The sequence below is a fragment of the Lepisosteus platostomus genome, chromosome 1 (assembly GCF_059453375.1).
Source record: "Lepisosteus platostomus isolate fLepPlt1 chromosome 1, fLepPlt1.hap1, whole genome shotgun sequence".
Lineage (NCBI taxonomy): Eukaryota > Metazoa > Chordata > Actinopteri > Semionotiformes > Lepisosteidae > Lepisosteus > Lepisosteus platostomus.
Window position 1 is genome coordinate 73,259,710 of NC_142611.1, and position 20,238 is coordinate 73,279,947.

Below are 20,238 nucleotides of genomic sequence, written 5' to 3' on the forward strand. Positions count from 1 at the left end.
TTCAATGTGTGAAAATGTAACAAAATCATTTATGCAGCTTTTACGTACTTAAAAACGTGGAAGAGGTGTTTAGCTTCATCTTGATCTACATTGAACATTACTGTTTCTTGTCCACATTAGTCACTGCATAATATATTCTTCAGCATATGAAAAGTTTTCAAACATTTTATATTTTCCGTCGTTTAAATTTTCAAGCACATCCCATACCATATAAAATATATTTTAAAGTTGACAAAAATGTATACCCATAAACCCCAACATTTTCTAAAAATGCAAGTTCAATTCTATCAACAAAAAATATAAAATATTTAGCTATAAAAAAAGTGATTGTTTTTTATAAATTGTAATTTATTTGGTCAATACAGGCTGGTCTTCTTCATGATCCTTAAAAACTCTTGCTCATTGATCTCTCCATCCCCGTCACGGTCAGCTTCATCAATCATTTCCTGTAGCACACAAAATTGAATTGCATTTAGAAACAATTACAGATTCAGTTTACAATAATAAAGCACAATGTCCAACAAACTGTGACTGTTTTGTTTAGGCTAAACATAGGATATACACTTTGAAATGAGTTACTACAACATTCCCTCAGTTGTATTTTTCATTACAGTGTGTCATTAGTCAACTGCAGGAGACATTTTTAAAACTTTATACATAAAACCCAGCCTTGTTCTTACATAAGGGTCAATAAATGAAAAGAAATAGTATTCCACACACACAAACCAGTGACCTATATCCCTGTTGCACTGGAAAGTTAGAATAAGTAATACTGACCTTAATTGCTTTAGTTTACTTCAGAACTAATATACTTGATGCAAATGTTCTTTTTCTGTTCTAAGAACAACCACCATAAATAATAATACATGTAAATACCAATTAAACAGTGTGCTAGGACAAATATTTGAATACTCCTACCAGCATAAGGCCTACTTCTCATTATTTTAAAGGAAATAATAAAATATTCATGACCACCAGAATTATATCACCGATAAAAAACTGGAAATAACCATAAAGTACAAAAGAAAGAAGTAAAGATTTGTATCTCCTTGGCCAAAAAGGTCTGTGTGGGCAGAAATTTTGTTTTTCTCCTGTTGGAGAGTGGCAGCTTGAAGCGAGAGGAGATAGCAGATAACATCAGAGAATTCATCTTGAAACTTGAAAGAATTAAAAGCAATACTCGGTAAAATAAATGTAACTAGGCTACTCAAGAAAAAAGTGTCAAGTCTTGGGTGTTGCCTAAAAAAATGTTGACACTGAGAATATAATAAATATGATAAGATAGCATGTTATGACATTTTACCTTGTAGTACCACAGTCCTCTGATTACAGTGATTAGAAAACAATAAAAAACGTTGTGTACCATGTCAATCATATACCTGTATGCCCCTTTATTTCCCTTCATATTTCTGAAAAATATCAGTATTCCATTTAACACATTCTTTTGGAAATGCAAGTTAACCTCACAACCTTCTCTGGGATTCTAACTGCCCCAGGCAATGTAGTGGATAAACCCCAAGACCTTCTACAGACAGAAGTAATCTGCTCCCATCAATCTCAATGAGCATCTTTAACTGAAGGACACTTACCACATCACTGTCATACCTTAATACCCCTTTCGTGAACCAGTAGAATGTCTTTGGTAAAACCCATCTATGTTTTATCACTTAACAACAATTCTGAGCTCACTGGTTTGAGGTGTGATCTACTGTATACAATTTAAGACATCCTTCAAAATGACTCATTCTTTCCATTTGCAGTTTTTCAAACTTAATTTCCACAAGAAAAGTAAAATATTATGCATTTTAGATACCTAAAAAGGGTGACTGTTGAGTGTAAATTTCCTTACTTTTCATTTTATAATTTCACAAATGTTTTGAACTCAGTGAACTCCAGCAGTGCCCTGCATCTCTCCATATAATGTATATTCATTTCTGAAAATTCAATATCCGTCAACGCGAAATTCTTGAGAAAAGCTCAAGATATCTTTGAACTGTAACTGCTCCTGGATAACTGCCTCAAACACCTGTAAGTCTTATTACCCCACATCAGTCACACTATACATTTGTCACATGACACTCTTCTGTCATGGTGTTTGGGAATTTGGGAATTTTAAGTGTTAAATTCTATTATAAATTAAATAATAAAATTATTAAAACATGCAAAACTACTTTTGTTGATCTGCAGACTGGGAATTTTTGTATTATTGTAGTCAGGAAACCTAGGAAAATGCGCACATTTACACTTTCAGTTTCAAAATGATATATTTTAATTACTTGGGATTTGGTTATGTTTACAACACGTGTTCCAGAGATTAACTTCTCAAATCCTATCAACTACCTGCTCCTTCACATAAATAAGAGACTTGTAACTCTGCTCAGGAGCTCCACCTTCACTGGCCCTTGGTTCATCTTCACAAGAATTACTGTCTTTAAGGGCAGATTGTCAGCATGCTCATAGGAGTTCCCCTAATGCCTGTTTATACAGGGCTTATCTACATCTACTGAATCAGACATTTAACTCTCTCTATCCTGCCTGCCACATATTATAAAAAAGAACCAATAGCCCATAACCAATATTATAATTAACAGCATTATACTAATGCATAAAATGTTTACATTCATGATAAAGTTAACAGTTTACTTCCTAGCTGGTTCACAGAATCATGTTTTCCATGAGTCTACTCAGAACCCAACTGCCAATATTTTGCGACAGTAGTAAATTTTATATAGACTACCTGTTATCTGCATGCACTACATGTGGGAATACAACTGGAATAAACATTTCTATATAGAAATCCTGTAGCACATCAGGATAGCAAATTCTTTCAACTGAACTACTTTACCACAGTTTAATTTACAGTAGATGTGTTTTGTATTTATGGGGTAGCCTGACCATCAATGTTCATAACAGGAGAAAAAGGAAACCATTACATTGTATTAGCTTTCTTGCAACAAGTTCAAAGTCAGATTTTCTGCAGATATGGGATGAATACAATTTTGATCAATGATGTGATGACTTACTTGTAGCTCTTCATCAGTCAAATTTTCTCCAAGTTCCTTTGCCACTCTCTTAAGATTTTTAAAAGAGATTTTTCCAGTACCATCATCATCAAATAGCCGAAATGCCTTTAAAATTTCTTCTTTGGAATCCTTCTCACTCTGCATAAAAAAAGATAGACGGTTCCTTAATTTTGCCCTTATGGGTTTCTCTGTTAAACTAACACATCTTCCTCTCAGAATCATTTAGTTTAAGCTGCAACATCAAAGCATAATAAAACAGAATACAGTATGTTCAATTCAGGCACAGACATTAACACATAGCAGAAGATGTGGAAGAACAGGGAAAGAAGGAACATGGATATTTAGGAAGTATTCTAAATTAGGCCTTTTGGTTAATTGACAACTAGCAAACAAGAGAAGCAGTGAACAATACTGACTAGAAGACCTCTTATTCATAATCCTTTGTCATATTCTTAAAAAAGGATTATGATAGACATTTATTTTTCAAATTTAAATTTAAAAGTGGAAAACACCTGGAAAGGCATTTAGTGCTTTTGTAAAATAATAGGAAAGCATGACCTTATAAATAAGGTTATATGTGTGAACATCAGTTTTCTTTAAATTAAACATAAATTGTAGTATTATCTTTAGAAAAAAAATGTTTGTTGTACAGTCTTACCATTTTCTGAGTCATCATAGATAAAAAGTCATTAAAATCAATAGTCCCGGAGCCTTCCTTGTCAATATCAGCTATCATCTTTTTTATTTCTTCTTTCTTGGGTTCAAAACCCAAAGCACGCATAGCAACCTGAATGAAAAATCATGAACATAATTAAAGCCCACTACTTTCGCAAAGCAAAAGATCATCTCAATAGCACCCATCTTCAGACTATGGGTTTACAATCTCAATTTTGTCTTTGTGATACAGAACCCCCAGCAGTTTTCTGCTTGAGTTATTAATGGCTTCCATAACTAGATTCTGAAGCCTAAGATCTGGGGTTGGCAAACCCTGATTCAGCTCATTGTAATCTGTACTATTGTATGGTCTGTTATAGGTCCCTTTTATGTCCTTAATAGGATGTACAGAAAAATGCCTACAAACGTGGAGATTTGTTGTTGACTTGTAGGCTTGTTTGAAAGAAATTTAACTGTCAGGCTCCTTTTTGTTCTAACAGTTTTTAAATTTTAAGTGGACGATAATACAGGTTTTTAACTAATCCTATTTAAGAAATTGCCTAGATACTGTATACTATATATTAAAACAAACTATTCTGTATATAGAAAATGTCAACAAGGAATATTGATAAGGTAAGTATGCTTTTTATGCCACCTTATTGATTACCTTCAATTCCTTAACATCAATGGTCCCTGAGCCATCAGTGTCAAAGAGGTCGAATGCTTCTCGGATCTCCTGCTTTTGCTCTTCTGTCAGGTCTGGTTTTGGACCTGCTTTCTTCCGCTGGTTTGAGCCAAGCCCAGGCTTTCTGTAGCTTGCAGCCTAAAAGACCAATATAACTAATTATCATACCACTGTCAGTATAAGGATGAAAAACTTAATACATACAAATACATTTCTAAGGACATTTTACATACAAATGTAGTTTCAAATCTAGAAGTGAAACAATAATAGAACCTTGCGAAATACTTTTAACCACAAGAATGTGTAGTGTTTATTGGTCAGGGTGGTACAGTAAGTGGTCACATAGGTGAATAAAAACGAACATGAAAAATTCGAAACTTCAAGGAAGCTCCTGTATTTTTTAAACACTTGACCTTCACATTCTCAAAGAAAACCCAAAACCAACACCTTTTTACTTACCTATTGTGAATTAAAATTTCCTGCTGTTTTGTACATGGCAATAATGCTGTTTTATTTGAGATACTATGAATGTTTTCTTACAATTGTTTACTAATTTGTGTGAGGGAAATAACTTCTGTTGCCGTCCTCAGTGTAATAACCTCCTAAGTGAAACAAACTATGCTAATTCAGATTCAACTGCAGCAAAATCTTCCAGAAAACTTATTCTAAAGGTTCCTTTATATCAGGAATAGAAACCAGCAGGGTTGGTTCCAATGAAGATTGGAATTCCTCCTGGGTCCACAGTTCTATTTCCATTTGGTGCACCTGTGTGTGTGGAGTTTGCACGTTCTTCATGAATTTTCATAGGTGTTTGTTGGCTTCCATCCACTCTTACAAACATCCAGCTAACGTTTTTCCTGAAGGGTTTCCTCCCTGGAGGTTTTTCCCCAGTACAAGCAGTAGTGCCTATACAGGGTTCTCAGTCCTGGTTTTGGTTTCCCACACACCTGCTGTCATCTTATCTGAACTATCAATTTGCTTGATTGGAACCTCAGCAAGATTTTTTTTTACTCAAAGGTGGAGCTCTTACTTTTGAAACACAAAAATTAAAAGACAAACTTGAACATGGTTAGGAACTGAAAACAATTTAAATAAAGTTTTAATAAGAGTTTAAATAAATCCTATTATTGAGTCAATTAAGAGTTCAGCTGAAAAGAAATCCAGCTTTTGTGTAATCCTCTAACTGGGATCAGTGTAGAGAAAATTACTTCAATAATAATTATATATGTCTAGAACAATAATCAATATAATAAATGTCAAATAAATAATAAAGCATTACAATTAAAAGTTACCTGTGTAAGGAAACGTTTCCTAAAATTAACAGGATGGTGAGAATAATTTCAAAATGTAACCAGTTACAGTGATTTATTTATTATGTTCAGAGTTAATGTGTAAATAATACATTATCTTAAATCAATTACCCCAAACGTGCTCCTTACGTCTCTAACCTCCTATGCAATTAACGTGCAGCTAATACATTGCTTTCTTGAAGTCACGTTCCAACAAAAAAAGATTTGGGGAAATCCTGGTCAATGAGACTACAGACAAATGTTAACACTATCGAAAAAGTGGAGACTTCGAAAAATGTAGATCAATTTAGGTTTAATCACAAACCTGAGCACTGTGAATTGTAGACTGTAACACTGACAAAGCAGAATATTATTCTGAATTATTAAACGCAGTATCTTAATAACATTCTTATTGTTCTTAAAGAGTCAATTACAGCAGTTAGGATCACGCGGTCTGCACATCAAACTGGTCACCATCTGTTGCTAGCCAGGGATTACTTTACCATTTGTTCAGGATGAACAAATAAAAGATTAGGACTATTAGAAACGTCGCGGGGGTAGACAGAGTGAAAAGATCTGGTGCACACTATAATCAGAAACGTGGAAAAATTGCTTATTTTCTCAACTGAGCATTCATTATAATTTAGCGTGTAATTGCTTCTTTTTATTTTCGTACCTGGAGAATAAAGTGAAAATTGCCTACTCAACACTATTTAGGGATTACAGCTAAAAACGATCTAAAATAAAATCTTAAAACACATTTTTCCCAACTCGTCTTTATGCACACTCACACATACCTATACTCATATACTGTATACACCTAAAAGAGAATTGTGATAACTTATTCAGAGTAAAGAAAGACGGACATTCAACTTACCATTTTTAAATTTTGAAAAATATTAGATGTTACAATTTAAAAAACGACTCCACGACACAAACCGACTCACAGCTCCAAATTACACATAAACACACCGTTTGCAACCTTGCTTCGTAACTGAAACAGAAACAGTGAAATGACAGTTGATCTGAGCAATAAAAATGCAAGAGTTTTTAAAAAATGGCGGAAGAATCTCTTTTCTATCCAATTGCAACGGCAGTAGGCGGGCAGTGACTGATGGGTTAGGTTGTGTTTGGCTTTCTCGGTATCCTAGCAACAGGCGCGCCAGCCGGCGCCGACTGCGGGAGAAGTTAGTACGCATGCGCAACGAATGACTGGCGCGAGGCGAAGAGTGTAAACAGACATGGAGGAAGTGTCGTATTCGGTTAAGGTTTGTGATTCTCTTCATTTTTAAAAACAAATCTTGTCGTGATATGGATTCGTTTGTTCCTTTTTAAAAAAAAAAAAATTAGATCATTTTCTCCACAGAGGAGTAGTTGTCATCCGCTTGGTTTTAATCTGTTTTGGGAATCCGTTGGAGCCCATGTTTTTCTGAACACAGTAGTTCAGGTGCACAGAAGAAAGCTTAAGAGTACTGTATAAAGAAGTTTCAAACTAGAGGGGACATTCGTTCTATACACCCCTTTTGGTCTTTTCTGTTCAAAAGTCAAAAGAGTAGTTTCTTTAGCCTGTTAGAGCCGAAAATTTCCTTTGAACCTGGATTGCTCTTCTTTGGACTGAAATTAAAGAAGCACAATATTTTTGTACTTTGGTGACTATTATAAATTAGCTATATTTTTTCAGTGCCTAATTTCAACACCTCTTTCTTTAGTTTAAATTGTACACCTTTACCCATATATAACATTTGGTTCACTTTTGTATTGCTTCTTCACATTGTCTTGAATATATAAATGATATATTTATATAATCACAGTATACGTTTTATCTTGGCTTAAATACTTTTTTGTCTTGGCTTTCTTCAAGGTCAGCATTTTCTTCTATTGACAGTTTAGGCTAATGTTTTTTTTTTCTACCAGCATGTAATTTTATCTCCATTAAATGTTATATGTCAGGTGTTTGCAAGCCTTGAATTTTGGATTAAATATCTTTTGCATTTCCTTTGCAGATTCTAATAGTTTTTTTGATAATACTGCTTTGGTCATCACGTGCAAATTTGAATACTAACTACAGGTAAATTCTATAAGCTTCAGTATCCTGTTGTGCATTGTTATAACAGTCAGATACTGCATTTCCATTTGGTCGATAACCATGATAACCATTACTGTAATATCTCTTCAATTTTTTATCATCACTAGTAATCTGTGGTTACTGATAAAACCTAACGCTGTATTGGTAAAATGATGAAGTATTGTGATAGAATCCGATTTTTCCTTTCTTGGTTTTCTGTAGAAACTTCAAGGCATTAGCTGCACCCTAGGCAAGATTTCAATCCAGCTTGTTTCAGTTGCATTTCAAGTTCAAGTTAATTGTCATTATACTCATATACGGGTATCTGGTATAACGAAATGCTATTTACCTAGCTCTCAGACAATAAGTAGTACAAAGAAAAAACAACAACAATACAATTGTATAATAAAAGAAAGACAGAGACAACAGGCAGTGTGCACAAAACAACAAAAAGGTAACAGGTAATGTGCAAAAACATCCATCAATGAAATAAATGAAATAAAGGGATAGAAATTATGGGAAGTGAGCTTTTTGACATGTACTGAAAGTTTTGGGTAAGAAAGAAGGCACTGTGAGGTTCAGATCGTAGGCGAGAGGTGAGGTGAGAGTGAGAGAGGCTGGGAGTTTAATAGTTCGAAAGCGCGTTTGATAGGATTTGTAACATGAGTTAAAAAAAAAAGTGTGGGACAAGGCAGAGTAAAAGACCCCACCCTGTGCAGTTTGAGCGCTTGTGTACCTCATCACTGTCACACAAAGTCCCCCCCCCCCCCCCGAACATTTTTGCATACTATGTGTTTGCTTTTGGTAGAAAAAAAACATTCTTGAAATGAATGACCGACCGGCAAGATGATTTCAACCCTCACCTGGAAGGTTTGTGGGCGTTACTGTCCTTTAATTGCCATAATCCCCAATTATTTACATCATAGGTGCGTTGTTGTACTGGTCTACGTTTGGCTAGTCTTTCACTCAATTTCATTTCAAGAGGAAAAAGACTTCTGATTCAGTGACTATTCACGATATTCTGTCCCAGTCCATTATCCAGAGAGTGATTTTAGTTTGGGATCTCCTGTTGCTCTTGGCCCTCATCTGTTTGAAGTGTAGCCCAGGGCTGAATGCCGAGTACAAACCGCAGGTGGTAAACACAGCAGCCTCTCAACGAAGACAAAACCGTTAGGCTTGAATGTTGCTTTCAAAGCCATCAGGTGAATATCTAAAATGGAGAAAAAAAACTGGATTTCTGCCAGTTTCTAAATAATATGTAAATAATTTCAGTTCCTAGAATCACAGATATGTTTTGTCCTGACTGGAAGAGTCGAAGTGTGAAACTGTCTTGGTTTTCAACCTCCCTCCGCCCGCAGCCTTTCACTCCTCCCCCCACATAACTTAACACCGAGCCCAGAAAACACTGTTGCTGTGTTGTTGTTATTTACATATGGTTTACCACTTGTGAAATATGGTAACGCTAAAAAGGCACCACATACAGTACACATTTGGTTACCGTGAACTGGCTGCTTCTCTTCATTACATCAGGCCTGAAGCACAGCAGAGCCATTTGTCTGCGGGGAGGGCGTCCCCATATTTGTGTTTATCGAATGCCTTAAGGTGTTATGTCAAATTATGGAAGATTACAGAAAATCTTTAAAACAAGCATATTCAGACAGAAATGAAGGATTGACAGTACTGTATAACCATGACAAAATAACTGATCAGAAAATTATTTTTGTAAGCTTTTGAAGAGAATCTGTCAGATTGCTGCCATTACAAGCTTGTTGATATCTTGATACTCTTTGTGTTCTTCCTCTGTTTTGAATGTTTGTTTCTCTAAGACTGTACATACTTTTTTTTTTACAGACACCAGTGTTGGGATGTAAAGTTCTCAGTAAAGGACGCCATATTGGACTCCAGCAGCTCAGAGCACTTGCAGGGACAGGGATTACACTTCTGGGTCCAAATAAGTCCTACAAGTTTATTGAAGATCAGGGAAGTGGGGAATGTGCCCTAGCCTGTTCAGCGTTTCGACTTCTGGAGCACTTGGATTTCACGTGCGCTGTTGGACAGCTACTCAACGAGACAGTACAGGCTCATCAAAAAGTGTTTAAGACGGGTACAGGGTGTCTGCTATTTCTAGCTGGGGTGTGGAGCGTGGCTGTGCTAGAACTTCTTTGTACTGGGATTCCTATTCCTGATATAATATCGGCAATGTCAGAAGGGCTGGACTCATGCTCGGAAGCTTGCATGACATGCTGTGTGGCCATTGAAGATATTTTCAGCATAGACGATTGTGAGCTGGAAAAGCAAATTAATAGTTTAAACGATTTACAGATTGCTTTTCCTTCTAACCAATATTTAGTCAGCTCACAGCAAGTTTTTCTGAATGACTCACAGAATACTGCTCCAGCTTCTTTTTCTGATACAGAAGTGTCATCTTTCACTCAAGACAGACATACAAAAAAACGAATGACTCAGGATGGTAAGGTCCCAGCTTCTCTAAAAAGAAAAATAAAGCTGACGCATAGCAGATATTTCAGTCCTAAGGAGGCAGATTCTAAAGAAGGGTCACCGCAAGTGCAGTCAAGAATTACTAACTTTACCCATCTTTGCAGTGTCTTGAGTCATGGATGTGACTATGGAATGAATTTAGCCTTAGAGGCAAACAGAATTCAGACAGAGAGCAAAGGAAAAAAAGACAGTTGTCCCAGAACATTTGATGTGAGTAAGCTTGTTACATGTGTCCTTCCTGGAGTGTTAGAAGGCCAGTCGTGTGCCACTTCAGGCTTTGTCACTGTTGTATCTGTGGAGCTGGCTTCATTAATTAAAGATTTCAAAGATCAGACACTTAATGTTGTGCTCATCAATGGGGATCTGAGTGAAAAGTATCGACACGTAGGGTTCAGCACACACCCCAACATCAGAAATGTAACTGAAAACCTGGATTCACTTGGACATAATCTGCAGGATAAGTGGGTAAATGCTGCTTTAACCTGTCTGTTGAAATTGAAGGTAAATTTGGTTTTAGTAACAGGTGTAGCTTGTGCCAGACTTACAGAGGTCTGTTTGAAATGCAACATACTTGTAGTTGAGAGAGTGAAGCACAATATATTAAAGGATTTTGCTGAAACAACAGGAGCTTTGCCAGTGGCCTATGTCACCCATTTGAATGAACGCTGTGTAGGTGGTGGAGCACGTGTCAGTTTATGGAGAGAATGTAGTCATAGTAAAGTGGCTAAAATGGCGACCATAAACATCACTGTAAGTGGGACAGCACTTGTTACGGTAGTCATTACAAGCCCTGTGAATGGCAAACTTCAGGCATTGGAGGACCAGTTCTGGAGCTCTGCTTATCGACTTCATCATGCCCTGCAGGATGGGAAGCTTTTTCCTGGTGCTGGGGCAGTTGAGCTGTTTTGTGTCCAACACCTTCAAAAGCTCATAACACAGGACTCAGAGAGGACTTCTAAAGAAGAAAACAAAACCGCTGCCTCCTTGCGCCTACTGCACGCAGCAGGGACAGCTGTTTCGTACAAAGGAACGGTGTGGCAGCACATGGCTGAGGGATGGAAAGAATACGTTGCAACAGTGCTGTACAACACTGGTGTTTATGCCTCAAAACTGGAAGCTTGTACTGTTGTAAATCAGGCCTTATGCCAAAAGAACAAAAGGATGTCTTTAGCTCCAAATTTCTCAGAATTGCTAGTAGTTGGTAATACTGCCAGTAATGGACATTCTGGTGAAAGTAGAAAAAAGGTGAGTGTCTATGACAATGTCACAGTAAAACTGGAGGCCTGGCGTAAGGCCCTAGACTTGGTCTTGTTAGTGCTTCAGACAGATACTGAGATCATTACTGGTTACACTGCTGAAGACAGAGGAGAACAAGGGAATGGATTAATGGTGCTTTAAAAATTTTCACGCTCATTAGTTTTAATTTGTGCATTTTCTTGCTCTCATGTACAAAGATGTACATTTGTCTCGTGACCGACAGTAATAACTGGCCTATCCAGCAAAGACTGAACCTTAGGTCCTTTTCATTTTTATAGGTCTTATAAACTTGAACTTCACAATGTGATCAAAAGCACAGTCTAAAATGGCAAACGAGAACACATTACAAAATAGATTCATGTATTTAGGTGTCCATTAACTAATTTATTTAAAATACCATTTCTAGTACTTTTTATATATTCAAAATTTTTAGTTTTAAAATATTTCCAATCTGGTATATTTTTACTAGATTTTCTAACAGTTCCACTATCCCCCTGTGACAAAGGATATACAGTATTAGCAAAAAAATGTTCAATTTCATTGTAGCAGAGTGAATGTTGTACATAACAATGGGATGTTAGTTACTAAAAGATTCCTTTGAAATTAAAAAATAATTTATTTGATGGATTTAAATTATCATTCAATTATTTTGTTCTAGCAGTCAGTAAAACGTTTCTGTTTAGGTAATCTGGTCAGTAGTTGCACCTGTAGCGCATTGAATCCTATGGAGCGCAGGTATGAAGGTAGCAGACTGACCCTTAAAAGAAGAGGTCTAAGACCAGGGAGGTAGAGGTGATACACAGAGGCACAGAGAGAGGAGGAGAAAGAGCCCAGTGAAAGCAAGCAGGACAACAGACCAGAAAACAAGTCGGCTAAATCCATTATTCATCTCTTAATTTTTATGTTCCCTATGGGAAGTTTCAGCTCTATGGACTTTGGATCTGTGATCTCGGCACGATTCAATTTTGAATACAAAGGAGGACTGTGCTTCCATTGCTTTCTTTGGAAAGCAGATCATAGAAGATCTGCAGTTAACATCTGCAGGACCTGTACATAGGATACACTATGGCGTACTGTAATTCAACTTGTTTTCTATTTGGGGTAAAGCTCTTTGTAACATTAACAAATTGTTTCTACTTTTACCAATTTCCAGAAGTACTTGAGAGTGCTATTATTAGAACAGACTTACCCTGTAAACATTGTGCTGTTAACCCACCTGCACAGTAGATACCAGGGCAAATTGTTACAATGATAACTGAAGTTTTTTTTCTAAAATTAGTCCGGAACTTTGGTATTACAGATGTAGCAAGGGGCTGCCCTGATGTTCTAATTAAAACAAACTTTACTCAAACCCTTTCTGTTTTCTGTTGAAATTCTTTGCATTATTTACCATACTGCATTTCTGACCTATAAAACTATCACAGAACATTAACATAAAATGATACATATATTAGGTGTTTAGACAATCTTAGCTTTTCTCAAGTTCTGCCTCTGTTTATAGCTCACAGATATAATACACTTAAAATAAATTTCTTTCCACCTACCCTTGGTCTTTGTTAGTGTTTCATAAACCACAAATATTGACTGATGACATCAAGGGATTCCTTTTTCTAATTTTCATTTTATTTTTTTGTCGGTATTACTTGTCAGCCTCACTGACTTGCCTAGCCTTGCCTTTTCTAAAACAAAATATGCTTTCAAGGAGCTAAGTAGCTCACAAAGTACCTCACATCTCGAGTTCATTATTTTTAGTGCTAAGATCCATCCATTTTCTAACCTATTTACCTAGTACAGGGACGTGGGGGAGCCAGAGCCTAACCTGGCAAGCACTGGGCGCAAGGCAGGAGACAGCCTGGATGGGACACCAGTCAATCACAGGGCGGATGGACACGAGCACCAGGGCCGGTTTTCCCAGATTCCAATTGACCTTTCAGTATGTGTTTGGACTGTGGGAGGAAACCCACCTGAACATGGGGAGAACATATAAACTCCACACAGATAGCACCACAGGTCCAGAATTGAGCCCAGGGCCCCAGCTCTATGAGGCAGCAATGCAAACCAGTACTGTATGCCACGGTGCCACCCTAGTGCTGAGATATTCAGTTATTGTTTATAGTAATCAAATTTGATTGGTCATCTAAGACCTTGTTTGTGTTTGAATTAGAGTAATTCAGACCTTAATGATTACTTTCTGAAGTTAATCCCAAACAGCCAGGTTAAGTAACCTAAATGTTACTTTTTATGTAACCTCCTGGGAAAAACTAAGGTTGCTGCTGGAAGAGGTGTAAGTGGGGCCAGCAGGGGGCGCTCACCCTGGGGTCCATGTGGGTCCTAATGCCCCAGTATAGTGATGGGGACACTATACTGTAAACAGGTGCCGTCCTTCGGATGAGACGTAAAACCGAGGTCCTGACTCTCTGTGGTCATTAAAAATCCCAGGGCGTTTCTTGAAAAGAGTAGGGGTGTAACCCTGGCGTCCTGGCCAAATTTCCTGTTGGCCCTTACCAATCATGGCCTCCTAATAATCCCCATCTATGAATTACTCTCATTACTCTGCTCTCCTCCCCACTGATAGCTGATGTGTGGTGAGCGTTCTGGCGCACTATGGCTGCTGTCGCATCATCCAGGTGGATGCTGCACATTGGTGGTGGTGGAGGGGAGTCCCCATTACCTGTAAAGCGCTTTGAGTGGAGTGTCCAGAAAAAGCGCTATATAAGTGTAAGCAATTATTATTATTATTATTATTATTATTAATTAATGACAGTTAAAAAAACCCTGTGATTCTATCATATGAAAGTTGTTCCACAAGAGGGAGACAAAGTTTTTGAACTGAGCAATATCAGAAATATTTTTGGCTTTAAACTGAAGTGTGGAGTTTGCGACTATTGTGGTTAAGCTTGCATATTTTACATAAAATGTGGGGATTTCAGGACGGCACTGAGGTTACGATGATAATAGAATGGGAATGAATCCAATTTCCTTTGAGCTTTTGAATTAGTACTGTAAATCAAGTTAAGGAAGCCGAAAAAGGTCATTCTTAAGATCAGTGGTGTCTCATAAAATATTAAGGGTGAAAACATAAAGGGACCTTTGTGCAAGAAAGAAATTGAAATAAACTGTATTTTAAAGCACATTTGGTGTTTGAGTAATCAAGCCCAAATAAACTTTCTCCAGAACCTTTTCAAATAAATTCCTAAATACTTTGGAATTCTCTGCAGGTCTTGTGGTTTCCCATTGTATTTCTGTGTCATGGAAGTTTCCTACTAATTGTCTTCACAGTCCAGTGATACTGAACTCTCAGCATTCATGTTACATAATGACCTGCTTGGTGACCTTGCTGTTTTCCTTTCCCTGGTGCTTTTTATCTCGCTTCATATAAAATGGGAGTGCATGTTGTTTTTTACCAATGAGTAGTAACATTTTAAGTGTTCAACGTTGCGCAAAGTTGATGAATAAAGGTGTTTTCAAGAGCTCATTTATCGCCCAGTGTGCTAGCTGGACTTGGCTGCCGCCACCGAGCCTCCCCTGTGTTGTGAAGAAGTGTCTTTGTCTGGTTCTTGCGTCAGATGAAAAGTAAATTGGCACTTTCACAGTCGTTCCCAGAGTTCGGCCCACTCTGGAACGTGAAAGCCAGCTTCCTGAGGTGACTTAGAGCTCAGGACCAGACAGTGCTGCTGTGTGAAAATATTTCCAAACTCATTTCGACAGCCTTGTCACCACCACCTTCCTGCAACATTGCTAACAAAATAGCACTGAATGGAGGCAAAATATACTTATTTAGTTCGCTGATATGATGATAATTTCTTCAATAGAAATAATCTGGCAATTACATAAATTATTCTTTTAATCATAGTTATCACATTCTTGTTCTTAGAAATAATGCAAAACTATGTGTGCCATTTTTCTCTATATATGCACAGCACAATTCGACAACAAATGCACAACTTTGTTTTTAGAAACTGTTATCAATACTGTTACAGCTTTGGGTGACTAGGAAATGTCTCTTAGATTTTAGATAAAGTCTGTGACACTGGGAAGAGTAAACACTTCTAAATTCAAAGCAGAGAGGATGTTTGCTGAGGTCTGGGGGTGGTCCTGTGAGCAGAAACAATAATAAAGTTTATCTTAAGCCGGCGTCACACTACACGACTCGACATGACGTTTATTTGGAGAGCATGTCAAATTTAACGACTGCAGTTGCTGAATCTCGCTGCCTTTTCTGTCCTAGAGAGTGTCAAATTATACAACTAAGAATCGCAGTGGGTGACTACATGATTCCCCCACGACTTTTCATCACGGTTCCAAATCTCGTATTGCACAGCGAAAGTACCGCGAGGCCGCCTCAATAAAACAGTTAAAAATGTAAAACACCTTTAAAACAAATATTGTAAACCAATTAGTATTGCGCTATAACGTGTAATATAATAGGTACATTATCTCACAAGTACACATTTGGCTCACTGCCCACCCCTACGACTTGCGACTTGCTACGAGAAAATCAAACCAGTTTGACTTGATCGTAGCGAGTCGCGGAGAGTCATAGGGGCTGTTAAGAGCGCTATGACTGAGTCGCTGGGGGGTCACACTACACAACTGACGGTAACGGGAGCGCACTACGACTCTGTAATTGGCTGTGATTATTTTTACCATTATGTACAGTGCCTTGCGAAAGTATTCGGCCCCCTTGAACTTTTCAACCTTTTGCCACATTTCAGGCTTCAAACATAAAGGTATTAATTTTTTATTTTATGTGAAGAATCACCAACAAGTGGGACACAATTGTGAAGTGGAACAAAATCTATTGGATTTTTGAAACTTTTTTAACTAATAAAAAAATGAAAAGTGGGGCGTGCAAAATTATTCGGCCCCTTTACTTTCAGTGCAGCAAACTCACTCCAGAAGTTCAGCGAGGATCTCTGAATGATCCAATGTTGTCCTAAATGACTGATGGTGATAAATAGAATCCACCTGTGTGTAATCAAGTCTCTGTATAAATGCACCTGCTCTGTGATAGTCTCAAGGTTCTGTTGAAAGCGCAGAGAGCATCATGAAGACCAAGGAACACACCAGGCAGGTCCGTAATACTGTTGTGGAGAAGTTTAAAGCCGGATTTGGATACAAAAAGATTTCCCAAGCTTCAAACATCCCAAGGAGCACTGTGCAAGCGATCATCTTGAAATGGAAGGAGTATCAGACCACTGCAAATCTACCAAGACCTGGCCGTCCCTCTAAACTTTCAGCTCAGACAAGGAGAAGACTGATCAGAGATGCAGCCAAGAGGCCCATGATCACTCTGGATGAACTGCAGAGAACTACAGCTGAGGTGGGAGAGTCTGTCCATAGGACAACAATCAGTCTTACACTGCACAAATCTGGCCTTTATGGAAGAGTGGCAAGAAGAAAGCCATTTCTCAAAGATATCCATAAAAAGTCTCGTCTAAAGTTTGCCACAAGCCACCTGGGAGACACCCCAAACATGTGGAAGAAGGTGCTCTGGTCAGATGAAACCAAAATCGAACTTTTTGGCCACAATGCAAAACGATATGTTTGGCGTAAAAGCAACACAGCTCATCACCCTCAACACACCATCCCCACTGTCAAACATGGTGGTGGCAGCATCATGGTTTGGGCCTGCTTTTCTTCAGCAGGGACAGGGAAGATGGTTAAAATTGAGGGGAAGATGGATGCAGCCAAATACAGGACCATTCTGGATGAAAACCTGTTGGAGTCTGCAAAAGACCTGAAACTGGGACGGAGATTTATCTTCCAACAAGACAATGATCCCAAACATACAGCAAAATCTACAAAGGAATGGTTCACAAATAAACGTATCCAGGTGTTTGAATGGCCAAGTCAAAGTCCAGACCTGAATCCAATCGAGAATCTGTGGAAAGAGCTGAAAACTGCTGTTCACAAACGCTCTCCATCCAACCTCACTGAGCTCGAGCTGTTTTGCAAGGAAGAATGGGCAAGAATTTCAGTCTCTCGATGTGCAAAACTGATAGAGACATACCCCAAGCGACTTGCAGCTGTAATCGCAGCAAAAGGTGGCTCTACAAAGTATTAACGCAAGGGGGCCGAATAATTTTGCACGCCCCACTTTTCATTTTTTTATTAGTTAAAAAAGTTTCAAAAATCCAATAGATTGGTGATTCTTCACATAAAATAAAAAATTTATATCTTTATGTTTGAAGCCTGAAATGTGGCAAAAGGTTGAAAAGTTCAAGGGGGCCGAATACTTTCGCAAGGCACTGTAAATGAAGGCTACGACTGAAAATCCTAGGAAAAGTTGTGTAGTATGACCCCTGCATTAGTATGCCTAGGCAAGTTGTGGATTAATGATTTCAAAGGAGCAGGGCAGAAAGACACAGTATAAGTTCACTTTAAGAGTACAGGAGAGAAAGAAGCAGGAGGAGGAAGGAAGAAACAAGGAGAGCAGGGAGAAGAGAGAGTCCAGAGGAGTTGGGACTTGAAGCAAGAGCCCCTACTTCTTGACTGGACCTGCCTAGAGCTACTGTAAGTATTTGAACCTTGTTAAAGAGAGCATGCTATTCTGTGTTTTTAGGGATTCCTGGTACCTCAGTTAGAAATGTCTTTCCTGTTAGGGTGCATTTCATGGATAGGGATATAAGCTCCCATTTATTTTGTGGCAACCAGGGTACAGAGAGAGATTTAACTGGAGGTTGCTTTGTATTTAGTTAGGAGGCAGCTCATCTCTTGTGTGGCCTCTGTAGGCATATAAAGAGGTTAGTGCTTAGTAGCAGCCTGGGGTTTTCTGGGTGACCATGTTAGGCCTGAGAAACACCTTGTCTGTAAATACTATACACAGTATAAAGTAACATGTTTTGTTGTGTGTTGTGTCATTGTTTTAAAATATCTGTCCAGCCCCATTTGTAACAATATGATATAACTTAGTGTGTTGTATGTTTTGTGTCTTGTGTAGTTTATGGAAATAAATTTTTGTTTTAGCCAAGTGTGCCTGGATTATTACTCCATATAGCTGTGCCAGAAAATAAAGAATTCATGTGCCTCTAATTATACCAGCCGCTTGGGTATAGAAATCACTTACAAGTCGGCTGTTATGAATAATTATTTCACTGTTTGACTAAACCACTCGGTCAGTTCCTGATTTTTACCAGTTTTGTAACCACCCATTTGTGACAATACCTTTTTGGAAGCATATATATATGCTTATATATGTTTGTATATATGCTTATATATATATACCACTTGAGACCCAAATTCTAGTCGTAAATGGTAATGCAATTCTTCTGAGTCACTATGACACTCAGTTTCGGTTACTGTTATATGTGTTGTCAATTGCTCCACTCCAAAAAGTTCAATTATGGATTAATAATGAGTGTGATCTATCATGCTAGCAAGGACAGCCTTACGACATTGAGAAGGTGATTCTGAATGAAGACCTCATACTACTGAAGATTTCCCTCCCTGCTACATGTAGATGGTCCTTGGTTATTAGACATACAGTATGGGACTCATTAGCCATTTGCCATTCATGCAAGTTTGTTTCATATACATTCAGTCGCATTTAGATCTCTGCCAGGTGTAGGCCATTGTACTGTTTAAATGTTGTTTCAAGTATTTGTTCTCGCATTTTTACTCTGTTAACCAGCAAATAACTGTTGAAGAATTTTATCAATATACTTTTCGACTTTGGTATCTTTGTATCTGTACTGTCCATGTCCATTGTTTTGAAAGGCAAAGCACTTGATCCTCAACAACCTCAAAAGATGTCACCCAGCAACATAATATAAGGTGCTTCCCAATGATTAGTATAATAAAAACTCTCCTAATGCTTTGTCCATATTCTTCATCATTGGCCCTGATCAAACAGAAACAAACTTTACCAGAAAAAATAAACTTGTAGTGGCAAGACTTATTATTATGCTTAGGATGTCGTTGTTTTTTAACATTTTTAACATTCTTTCTTTTGCTTTGAATTGATATTAACCCTGGGGCAGGTTAGCCCCCCTGCGTTGAGGAATGTGGTTAAGATCATACTCTCCGATAAGAAGAATGTGTGCAGGGTCTCTAACACAAACCAGATTTTCATAAATTGGGTCCTGCTCCAGTGACGGAATGCCCAACGTTCAGTGCCTCTTTGTCAGCAACCACAAAGGGGCAGACCCATGAGGCACAGGACCCTAGCTAGAAATCACCTGTCAATCATCCAAGTATGACCAATCAGTGAGGAACCTGCTGGGTGGGACAGAACACTACACCTGATGATGTCAACACCAATCGCCAACTATGATTACTGGACTTAGAAGGTACTGCACAGCAATGGAAATAGATCTCTCTCTAGTTCAACAAATACCATGCTGAGTGAATCGGTATGTAAACAGAATTTTGTCCAAGACATTCTCCACCATAACTTTGCAACTAGCTTGTGATTCTGCCTGATCACCTATATTTGTCCTGTAGGACTTTGTCGACAAAGTCTGAATATCTATGTACTTTCAGGTGGAGGGGTGGCACCTCGGCTAAGGCTCTGCGCCTGTGCCTGGAAGGTTGCTGGTTCAAATCCTGCAGCTGGCAGAGGAATCCTACTTTGTTGGGCCCCTGAGCAAGGCCTTTAACCCCAGCTGCTCCAGGGGTGCTGTATAAATGGCTGACCCTGCGCTCTGACCCCAGGCTTCTCTCCCCCTGGCTGTGTGTCTCATGGAGAGAAAGCTGGGGTACTGTATGTGAAGAGACAAATTCCTAATGCATGAAATTGTATAGGGCTAATAAAATGCTCTTCTT

The 20,238-nt window shown here is 38.2% G+C and overlaps 2 protein-coding genes across 2 annotated transcripts; one reads left to right on the forward strand and one right to left on the reverse strand.

Annotated features, from left to right (window-relative positions):
* Window positions 1-327: 327 nt before the first annotated feature.
* cetn4 (centrin 4) lies at window positions 328-6,787 on the reverse strand. Its single transcript, XM_088637362.1, has 5 exons — window positions 6,529-6,787; window positions 4,345-4,500; window positions 3,682-3,810; window positions 3,024-3,161; window positions 328-446 (listed from the first exon to the last, which is right to left on the reverse strand). Exons 1-5 carry the CDS (start codon window positions 6,529-6,531, stop codon window positions 357-359), a joined length of 516 nt encoding a protein of 171 aa, XP_088493488.1. The 5' UTR covers window positions 6,532-6,787; the 3' UTR covers window positions 328-356.
* A 41-nt stretch (window positions 6,788-6,828) lies between these two features.
* bbs12 (Bardet-Biedl syndrome 12) lies at window positions 6,829-12,823 on the forward strand. The gene is made up of 2 exons (XM_088637374.1): window positions 6,829-6,919; window positions 9,568-12,823. Exons 1-2 carry the CDS (start codon window positions 6,893-6,895, stop codon window positions 11,611-11,613), a joined length of 2,073 nt encoding a protein of 690 aa, XP_088493500.1. The 5' UTR covers window positions 6,829-6,892; the 3' UTR covers window positions 11,614-12,823.
* Window positions 12,824-20,238: the final 7,415 nt, after the last annotated feature.

Coding starts and splice junctions, on each gene's coding strand:
- cetn4 (XM_088637362.1), bottom strand. Junction 3,811..4,344: donor TTGATGTTAAGGAATTGAAG/GTAATCAATAAG, acceptor TTTTTCATTCAG/GTTGCTATGCGTGCTTTGGG. Junction 447..3,023: donor TGACTGATGAAGAGCTACAA/GTAAGTCATCAC, acceptor TGTGTGCTACAG/GAAATGATTGATGAAGCTGA.
- bbs12 (XM_088637374.1), top strand. CDS start 6,893: ATGGAGGAAGTGTCGTATTCGGTTAAG. Junction 6,920..9,567: donor AAGTGTCGTATTCGGTTAAG/GTTTGTGATTCT, acceptor TTTTTTTTACAG/ACACCAGTGTTGGGATGTAA.